The sequence below is a fragment of the Oncorhynchus gorbuscha genome, linkage group LG01 (genome assembly GCF_021184085.1).
Source record: "Oncorhynchus gorbuscha isolate QuinsamMale2020 ecotype Even-year linkage group LG01, OgorEven_v1.0, whole genome shotgun sequence".
NCBI lineage: Eukaryota > Metazoa > Chordata > Actinopteri > Salmoniformes > Salmonidae > Oncorhynchus > Oncorhynchus gorbuscha.
Genome location: NC_060173.1, coordinates 98,956,979 through 98,967,397, shown reverse-complemented (window position 1 = coordinate 98,967,397; position 10,419 = coordinate 98,956,979). Strand labels below are relative to the sequence as shown.

The 10,419-nt window shown below is 42.4% G+C and overlaps 1 protein-coding gene across 1 annotated transcript in view; it reads right to left on the bottom strand.

Moving 5' to 3' along the window:
- Positions 1–10,419, bottom strand: part of LOC123990170 (titin-like) — a 172,535-nt gene that overhangs the window by 50,174 nt on the left and 111,942 nt on the right. Inside the window, 21 exon segments of the mRNA XM_046290780.1 lie at positions 112–414; positions 513–1,100; positions 1,211–1,507; positions 1,724–1,918; positions 2,159–2,263; positions 2,362–2,964; positions 3,133–3,420; positions 3,505–3,795; positions 3,895–4,182; positions 4,470–4,775; positions 5,808–6,110; positions 6,213–6,515; positions 6,624–6,911; positions 7,025–7,324; positions 7,419–7,721; positions 7,818–8,117; positions 8,227–8,502; positions 8,640–9,050; positions 9,179–9,478; positions 9,619–9,903; positions 10,078–10,389. Of these exon segments, the coding sequence (XP_046146736.1) occupies positions 112–414; positions 513–1,100; positions 1,211–1,507; positions 1,724–1,918; positions 2,159–2,263; positions 2,362–2,964; positions 3,133–3,420; positions 3,505–3,795; positions 3,895–4,182; positions 4,470–4,775; positions 5,808–6,110; positions 6,213–6,515; positions 6,624–6,911; positions 7,025–7,324; positions 7,419–7,721; positions 7,818–8,117; positions 8,227–8,502; positions 8,640–9,050; positions 9,179–9,478; positions 9,619–9,903; positions 10,078–10,389 (6,645 nt within the window).

Here is a 10,419-nt window from a genome sequence, read left to right as displayed (position 1 = left end):
ACAATGACAGAGATTAGATATCTAAAAGTGAGGGAGGTAAAGTGGAATGACTACGTAAATATGACTACATAAAATCAACGTATATGGATAGATGCAGATTTTTTAACTCACATTTAACAGTTTTGGTCGTAACAGACAATGATGGTTCACTTGGCTCTCCGAAGCCTGCTTTGTTTTCTGCAACCACCCTGAATTCATATTCGACTTTCTCTGTGAGTCCTGTTACTTCATATGAGAGTTCAGCAATGGACTTCTTTGCTGCCCTAACCCATCTCATGCCCTTTCTTTCTTTCTTTTCAACCATGTAGCCTGTGATGTCGCTACCACCATCATCAATCGGTCTTTTCCAGATGATTTTGACATGGTGTCCTCCAATCTCTTCAATCTCTGGTTTTGATGGAGGACCAGGGGGACCTGCAAACAAAGTATATCACAGTATTTAGGATGCATTAGTGAACATTTACATAACCATTATTCAATCCAACTAAATGAAACAAGTCAGTTTTACATACCAAATTGGTCCACCATCTTAGCTGGTCCAGACACTGCTGCTTCTCCAGGACCATAGTGATTAACTGCCTTCACACGGAAGATGTATTCATTTCCCTGGATTAGCTTCTTGGCAATATAGTGGCAGTCAAGTACTTTTTCTGACAGAATGGTCCAAAGGAGGCGGCTTGTTTCTCTCTTCTCCAGGGTGTAATATTTAACTGGACATCCACCATCTTCAGCTGGTGGTGTCCATGTCAGTGTGACCTTCTCAGACGAAACTCCACTGACCTCAATAGGACCCGGAGCTGCGGGTACATCCAAAACCTTCACTTTCACAACTTCTTCTGTGACACCAAATGGATTGCTGGCTGTAATTGTGTATTCTCCAGAATCCGATCTCCCGGCGTATTTGACCGTCAATGTCGAGGACGTTGCAGTGGACTCAATCTGGCAGATATCTGAAGGCTTGAAGTATTTTCCACCCTTAGACCACACGGATGTTGGTGGGGGTTTGCCTACAATACTTGTTGCAGTTATGACGATGTGGTCACCCGCTCTGACTGTGAGTCCCTCCTTTACAGTGGAATCAATAGTGATGGTTGGTGCCTCTGTTGAATAAATCAATATAGTAATTACCTTCATGGTAGTAAACACACCACATTCTGTTACTTCATTTCATGATTAATAATACAATCATCAATATAAATATATATCTTACCGTATTCATCCTTGCACACAAGTGTATCTGTTTGTTCAGAGGGAGGGCTCAATGCTCCAGCGGCATTTTTTGCCCTGATTCTGAACTCAAACTTGCATCCCTCTTGCAGCTCTTTCACAGTGTATGCTGTGTCCACAACATTCACATTGTTAGCCTTTTGCCAGATCTTGGAAGGCAAATCACGTTTTTCCACGATGTAGCCTGTCAGTCTGTGTCCACCATCGTACTTGGGCTCAGTCCACTGAAGTGTTACAGTACTTCTTGTGATGCTGATCACATCAGGTTTTCCAGGGGCATCTGAAATACAAACAACAAGGATGCTCAATGTGATTGTAAGACAAAACCTCCCACATTTATGTAATTGTTCACCGTTTTCTGGTCTCATGATTATTCCAGTGAAAATATTACAAAAACCAATTGCCAAGGGGACAAACAAGACACAATCCAATCTGGCCTATGGATGCCATGGGACACCTGAATGAACAATGAACCTTGAAAGAATATTCCACTTACCAATTGGATCCAAGGCAACATGCGCCTCAGTTGGTGGACTTGCTCTGCCAACACCGGCCAGATTCGTGGCCATGACTCTGAATTCATATTCCAGTCCTTCAGTTAAGCCAGTGACCTTGTGTTCCTTCATCTTAATGGCTCCCCCTGACCTCTTCCACAGCATGCTGTTCCTCTCCTTGAACTCAACATGGTAGCCTGAAGTCACAAGGGTTCATAGATTGTTATGATTGTTAATCAGAATAATTTTTATTCGCCAAGTACATGTACCAGGAATATGACCTGGTGATGTTGTTCTGACGTCCCCTTTCAATTAACTGAACACACTGACAGAATTTAGACAAATATACACAAAATCATTCACTTGATAACTCCCACAAGCATCAACTCAGAAAACAGAGTTGCTACTGTATGCTAAAAAAGACACTTGTACTCTACCAGTAATTGGAGAGCCTCCGGTCTTCCTTGGGTCAGACCAGGCCAAGAATGATGAATCATGACGCATACTCATGATCACAGGTGCAGGTGGTGCCTCAGGTACATCTGGAAAGGAGCGATAACATTACAATCAGTCAAGAATATCCAAATTACATCTAATGACAAAAAATGATCTATACAATTTAGAAGAAAACTTAACTTACTGAATGGATGCTTGGCAACAATAGGCTCGGATTTGAGTCCTTCACTAGCACCATGCTTGTTCTGTGCACAGACTCTGAAGATGTATTCCGTCTCCTCATGAAGACCTGTCACTCTGAAGGTGGTAGTATTGGAAACTGCTTCAATATCGGTAGCAATGCTAACCCACATGTTGGTTACAGAATCCCTCTTCTCAAGAGTATAGTTGGTTATCTCTGATCCACCATCATCCTTAGGTGCAGTCCATCTCAGGGTGCACCCATCTGCAGTGACATCCTTAAACTTCATTGGTGCGACAGGCATTCCTGGTTTTCCAACCACCCTAATGAAGATGGTGGATTCCTTTACTCCAGAAATGTTTTTCAGTGTGACTGTGTACTTAGAGGCATCGCTCCTCTGGCAGTCACGGATCAGGAGGGTAGTGTTGACTGCTGTGGATTCTGCACACACTCTTCCAGTATCGGTCAAATCCTCATCCTCGCCCTTCTTCCAGGAGCATTTAGGAGTAGGTTTGCCGTAGAGTGGGAGCTTGATGCGGACTATACTTCCCTCCTTTGCAATGTAGCACAGATTGGGAATGCCCCGCAAGTCAACTCCAGGATGAACTAGAAAAGACAGAGGACAAGAATAGGGTTAATATCTGCCGGTGAAAAACAATGGTAGTGAGATAAATCACAGATAGTTCATGAGTAGGAATTCCTTATGGGCCCTGGTCAAAAGTAGCGCACTATATAGGGAAAGGGGTGCCATTTGGGATGCAGATAAAGACTTACTGATCTGGTCTTTAGCCACCACATCCAGCTCCTTGTACGGACTGTCACCAGAGTCATTTACTGCTTTGACTCTGTACTTATATTCTTGTCCTTCCACCAGATCCTTGGCACTGTACTGCATGTTCTTGGAACTCATTAGCTCCTTCCAGTTATCATCTCCATTCATAACCTCAAGCACATACACAATGATGCGGCTACCGCCATCACTGAGAGGTTTCTTCCATCCAAGGGTGCATCCTTGCTTTGTGATCAACAAGGCCTTGAAGTCCATGACCGGCCCAGGTTCCTCTGTAATATCAAATGAGATTAGAAGAACATTCTCTCCACACAAAACAATGTAGATTATATTAGATATAATGCATGATCACTCACCAGACGCTCTAACTGAATCTGCGGTTTCACATGCCTCGCCAACACCATATTCATTCACAGCCTTGACTCTAAAACAGTAAGATCTACCAGCCTCCAAATCAGGGATCTTGAGAGTGTTTTTGGCATAGTTATCTTTAACTAGAGACCAAGCTTTTCTCTCTGCATCACGCTTTTCAATAATGTAACTGGTCACTTCGCTTCCACCATCAATAAGAGGAGTATCCCAAAGGATCTTTGCACTGTCCTTTGTTGTCCCCTTTACCATGAGATTGACTGGTGGCCCAGGGGTATCTGTATGTCAGATAGATAAATACATTAAGGATTACAGATTAAGGCATATTTATTTAAGATCTCATGAATCGAGTCTTAAATACAATAATTTCTGCTTACCGTAAACCTTGACAACAATTGTATACATCTTCATTCCGCTGCGACTTTCAAGACTCAGGATATATTTTCCCGCATCATATCTGTTGCAACTCTGGACTAACACCACAGTGTCAGTGTCGGTGCTCTTGATAACGATGCCTTGTCTTTCCTTGATGTTGCTGTTCATTTTTGCCCAGATCACCTTGGGCGTGGGACGACCCTTTATTGTGGCGAAAAGTCTCATTTGGGACCCAGCACGGAGCTCCAGAACCTCCTTCAGGTCAGCACTGAGTTCTGCCTCAGGAGCAACTGAAATCAAAGCAAGAAAACTTGTTTCACTCTACACAATGTTGGGTGTGTACATAGACTTAATTGTAAGCTCATTATAAACTTGAATACTTGAAAAACAAAGTTAATAAATCTACATGGTGATAGAGGTGACTTTCCTCCCTTACCTTGTAAAGCATTTTGCGCACCAGAAAGGCTATGTATAAATCCAAATCAATTACTATTATTATTATTATTCTTACATATGATCCTAAAGTTAGCCTACAGTATACTCATTCAATCGGGTTAATATTCAAATGTTAGCATACCCAAAATGTCCTTTGCTATATGTTTGTCTGGCACTTCGCATGTTTCACTGAAGCCCACTTTGTTCACGGCAGACACACGCAGTTGATATTCAGATTTATCAATGAGGTTCTGAACAAGGTAGAATGTGTCTTGGAGGTTCTTGGGCACGTTGCATCTGATCCAGTCTGTTGCGTCTGTTCTCTTGCATTCAACAAGGTATCCCAGGATGTCACTGCCTCCGTTATTGGCTGGTTTAGTCCAGGTCAGGCTAATCGTGCTGCGGCTGACGTCAGTGACCATCGGGTTCACAGGGGGTCCAGGAGGATCTATTGAGGAGCACATTTATGTTATATAAAAGGTCATTATAAATAAATATATATTTGAACATAATATAAAATCTACAGAGGGCAACATTACTGTAAAAGGTACATATTATATAAGCCATTTAACAGAAGCCTTTATCTAAAGTGACTTACAGTCATGTGTGCACATATTTTACATATGGGTGGTCCTGGGAATTGAACCCACTACTCTGGCGTTAAAATTGCCATGCTCAACCAATTGAGCTACAAAGGACCATTAAAATTAAGTATAAAAATGTATTTAATGTATATACACTGGGTGTACTTTAAGAAAGCTTTCCTAATATTGAGTTGCACCCCTTTTTGCCCTCAGAACAGCCTTAATTCATTGGGGCATGGACTCTACAAGGAGTCGAAAGCGTTCCACAGGGATGCTGGCCCATGTTGACTCCAATGCTTCCCACAGTTGTGTCAAATTGGCTGGATGGGGTGGTAGACCATTCTTAATACACACAGGAAACTGTTGAGCGTGAAAACCCCAGCAGCGTTGCAGATCTTAATACAAACCTTTGCACCTGGCACCTACTACCATACCCCGTTCAAAGACACTTACATTTTTGTCTTGCCCATTAACCCTCTGATTGACACACATACATCATCCATGTCTTCATTATCTCAAGGCTTCTTTATTTAACCTGTTTCCTCCCATTCATCTACACTGATTGAAGTGGATTTAACAAGTGACATCAATAAGGGACCATAGCTTTCACCTGGATTAATCTGGTCAGTCTATGTCATGGAAAGAGTTCTTAATGTTTTGTACACTCAGTGAATATATTAAAAGTATATTAAATAAATATCAAGTATACATTTTTATATTAAAAGTAAATATAAATGTACATTTTTTATTTATTTCACCTTTATTTAACCAGGTAGGCTAGTTGAGACATATTATAGGTAGAAATCAAGCTGCATATTATAGGTGCATTGTCATCCAGAATGATTGTCATCCAGAATGATGTTGGGTAAATTGTTTTAATAAGTTTGGATACTTACTGATAGGATCGTGGGCTGAAGCCACAGTGGATGGCTCACTGGGTTTGCCAAGGCCAGCGTTGTTCAGGGCAATTACTCTGAATTCATACTCTGCTCCCTCTGACAGACCAGCAACTTCCAGTGTTCTCTCTATCAAGGCTTTCCTGTTCAGTTTAGTCCAGTTGACTTCCTTGGTTCCCTTCTTCTCCACTATGTATCCTAAAATGGTTGACTTGCCATCATCGGCAGGTTCCTTCCAGCTAACGGTCATGTGCTCTTTGGTGATGTTTGTGATGACTGGTGCCTCACATGCCCCAGGGACAGCTAAAAATAATGATTCAAGTATTAAACCAACAGTCTGTTAAATTATTACTGTATTAAAACTACTGCATTAAAGTACATGAAAAAAGTAAATAGAAATCTTACTGAATGGATTCCTGGCATAGACGGGATCAGTCACGATGGCTTCTCCAACCCCAAATCTATTCTCTGCGCGGACGCGGAACTGGTACTCTCGTCCCTCAATCAGTTTCTTTGTGGTGAGTTCAAACACATCACCCTGAATATGGGCTGCGACCTGAGCCCATTCAGCTCTACTGGTCTCACGTTTGTCAACAATGTAGTTTGTGATGTCTGAGCCTCCATCGGCAAGAGGCGCCTCCCAACTAATCTGGACACTATTGGCAAACACGTCACCAAACTTGACAGAGACTGGTGGACCGGGGACATCTAAGAAGAAGAATATGTTTATGTTTCTTGATTATAATAAATGTAATATGTTTCTAGTTGAAAAAAACAAATATCTTGAAATATATCTTTGTCTGTCTTTATACTTACCGAAAACAGTTAACTTAATTTCTCCAGTTTTGGATCCACTTGCATTTTCTGCCAAAATAGTATACTCTCCTGTGTGTTCCTTTGTTACTCCAAGAAGCTCTATGCTGAAGAGATGTCTCAACTGGGACATCTTCAACATCTCAGAAGCTCTCAATACTTCCTCTCCCCTCTTCCATGTAACCTTGGGCATCGGTTTTCCAAACACTTCTGCCTCAAGAAGTACATTTGCCCCAGCCTTCACTGGCTTAAGCCTCTTCATTGGGATTCCAATTTCTACTCTTGGTGGCACTGAAATGATCATTGAGACATGGTCAGAAATGCACTAAAATCCAATCAAATCCATGGTATATACATATATGTACTTAATTTAGAAGAAACAAATGTCAATGCACTATTCCTACCCTTCTCTGCAGAGACCAGAACTGGGTCTGTGATGTCTGATGCCCGGCTCATGTTGACAGCGGTCTTTGCGATGACTCTGAACTGGTACTCCATGTCTTCCTCCAGTCCAGTTGCAGTGTACTCTTCTCTGGGTACATTCTGACTGCTGGTGTTGCAACGGACCCATTTGTCTCCAGGGAGCCTCAGGGCCTCAACATAATATCCAATTATCTTGCTTCCACCATCATTCTTTGGTCTAGTCCAGACCAAGGTGACTGCATTCTTGGTAACATCAAGAACCTCTGGTTTGCCTGGTGTGTCTGTGCAGGAATAAATCAAGTACACAATGTTTGAGGAAGAAGTCGTGCGATTTATGTATCATAATAGGAAAAAAGGAATAAAAAATACACATACCAACTGGTGTCCTTGCTGTGACGAAGTCAGACTTCTTGCTTGGCTTACTCTGTCCAGCACGATTGATGGCAGATACTCTGAAGTTGTATTCCAAGCCCTCAATAAGGCCTGCACAGGGATATTCCATTGATCTGACAACTGAGTCGTTAGCTTTGACCCAAAGGAGACTGTTCCTCTCTTTGCGTTCAATGTAGAAGCCAGTAATAGGGCTGCCACCATCACTCTCAGGTCTGTCCCAGGCTACAAACATACAGTCCTTGTTGACCTTGGTGATGTGGCAGTTTAAAGGCTCACTGGGCACATCTATTGATAAAATACATCAAATAAAAACAAGTTTTAGATTAAGTGAACGATACACCAATATAACAGAGTTTAGTAGATTTTTTGTGTGAAACCCACCGAAGGGGAATTTGGCAATCATCCTGTCAGATGTTAGGGGGTCTGAGATTCCATAGCGATTCTCAGAACGGACACGGAAGATGTATTCCTTTCCAGGGATGAGCTTTCCCAGTCTGCAGCCAGTCTTGCCACAGGACGATACAGCGTTTACCCAGTCGCCTCTGATCACGTCACACTTCTCCACTACGTAGTTTGTAATCTGGCTTCCGCCATCTTCAATTGGTGCTTTCCAAGAGAGTGTGCAGGCATCAGCGTCAATGTCACTGATCTCAAATGGAGGCTCAGGCGCTCCGGGGATATCTGAAACATTAACATACAGTCATTATCAGCATTCATATCTAACACAATTTTCATTCGAATAGTTTGAAAATAGAACCGACTAATTATTTTATGCAATTAAGATACAAACCTCTGATGATGATTTTAATATGCTGATCTACTTTAGCACAGCTGTTCTCAGCAACCAAACTGTATATTCCACTGTCAGTTCTGGACACGTCTTTGATGATGAGCACACACATGTTTGCAGATTTGTGCACAGCAAGACGACTAGAGGAAACAACATTGTCATCTCCTCGCATCCATGTGCAGGTTGGTGCTGGCTTTCCAGACACAAGAGCTTCCACTCTGAGTTTAGCTCCTGCTTTGGCAGACACAGCCTCCGCCATCATAATCTTGGGTTCCACTGAAAACCAAATAAAAATGATTTTTTTGTTAACTTAATTTGATGAAAAATAATCCCTCATCACACACAAAAATCACAATTCTATTATGTGTGGATATGTTGTGAATAACATTGGTTGCAAAAAAAAGAAAACTTACGCATCTGTTCCTTGATCTCATAAGCGTCCCTAGTTTCAGTGTACGAACTGCGACCCATGATATTTCTTGCGGCCACCCGGAATTTATACTTCATACCCTCCTTGAGTCCGCTAACTGAAAGGGTTAAATTTTTAACAGTTGTGTATGCCATCCATTGTGGTTCTGGCTTCTCTTCCGCTGGTTCTTCCACAACCACAGGTGCAGGTACAGGTTCCGGAGGATGAGCAGCTTCCTCTCCTTCTACTGGTTCTGCTGGTTCTGGTTCTGGTTTGGGTGGGATGAGCCCCATATATTCAACTATATAACCATCTATCTTAGCTCCTCCATCACCCAATGGTTTCAGCCATCCCAGAAGTGCACTGTTCTTTGTAATTTCCAATACATCAATCTTCGGGCATGGTTCAGGTTTGCCTGAGGAGAAGAAAACCAGCAAAATGTTGTCAAACTTCAGACTTAAATAATTGAAGGCTAGACTTCTAATGCATTTAATGAATGGTCCTTAGATCATTAATGAAACGGTCAACCAAAAGGGTACTTACTGACAGGATCAGATGCCATGTAGGACTTTGGCGAGACCTTCGCAACTCCAGGACCATATTCATTCACAGCAGTGACTCTAAAGAAATACTCTGTGCCTGAAACAAGTTTCTTGACGTTGGTTTCAGTCTGTTCAATATTGTTTGCGACTGGTCCCCAGGTCTTGCGATCGATTTCACGCTTCTCAATAATGTAATGAGTGACTGCACTGCCACCATCGTTCTCAGGGGGTGACCATGCCAGTTTGGCGGACGTCTGTTTAATATCTGTGGCATCCAGACCCACTACAGGCCCTGGGGTATCTGTTGAGCGGAAAAACATGTAGTCACATTGACATGTTTATGTAGTACAACATATTATAAGATTATGGGCAGATATTAAAACTGCAAGCAGCAATAGAGCAATGCAGCAGTTCTGAGATGAGCGAAAACACACTACTTACCCAGTACTTTGACATTGACAAACACTGCCTTCTCCCCAGCTGGGCTGGACAGGGTCAGGGAGTATTTGCCTGAATCATCCCGTGTACTTTCAGGGATAACCAGGAAGGTCATTGTGTCAATGATGTCCACATGGCCCTTCCTGACAACGTTATCGACACCCATTCTTCTCCAGCAGACTTTGGGAGCTGGTCTTCCCTTGATGGTTGCCACCAGTCGGATGGGACATCCGGCCCTGACTGTCAGACCGTCCTTCAGACTAGCATCCATGTCAATTTCAGGTGCCTCTGTTGGTCGAAGAAGGTGTAGATAGATGTATTAGTGTGATGATACACTGAAATATGCCACATTAAACAAACTCTAGTACTATTTACTATTCACTGACTAAGTCAATCGGGATGAGCCCATCTGCTAAATTACAAAAATGTGAATGTAAAATGTAAATGTATTTTAGGACTCACCAAGGATATCCTTGGGTTGCACGGGCATCGTAAGATCCGCCGTTAAGCTCATACCGCATTGATTTTGAGCAGAAACGCGGAATTCATACCATTCATGATCATCCAGACTGGAGACAGTGAATTCACATACAATTAGCTGGGCTGCGACATTACACCTCTTCCATGCCGCATCCTTGTTTCCCTTGATCCTCATTTCCACCACATAACCAATGATAGGAGCTCCACCATCAGAAACAGGCTTTGTCCACTTCAGTGCTACAGAGGTACTTGTACTGTCACCAACCTTCAGATTTGTTGGAGGGGCTGGGACATCTGAATATATCAAAACGAAATAAACAAACT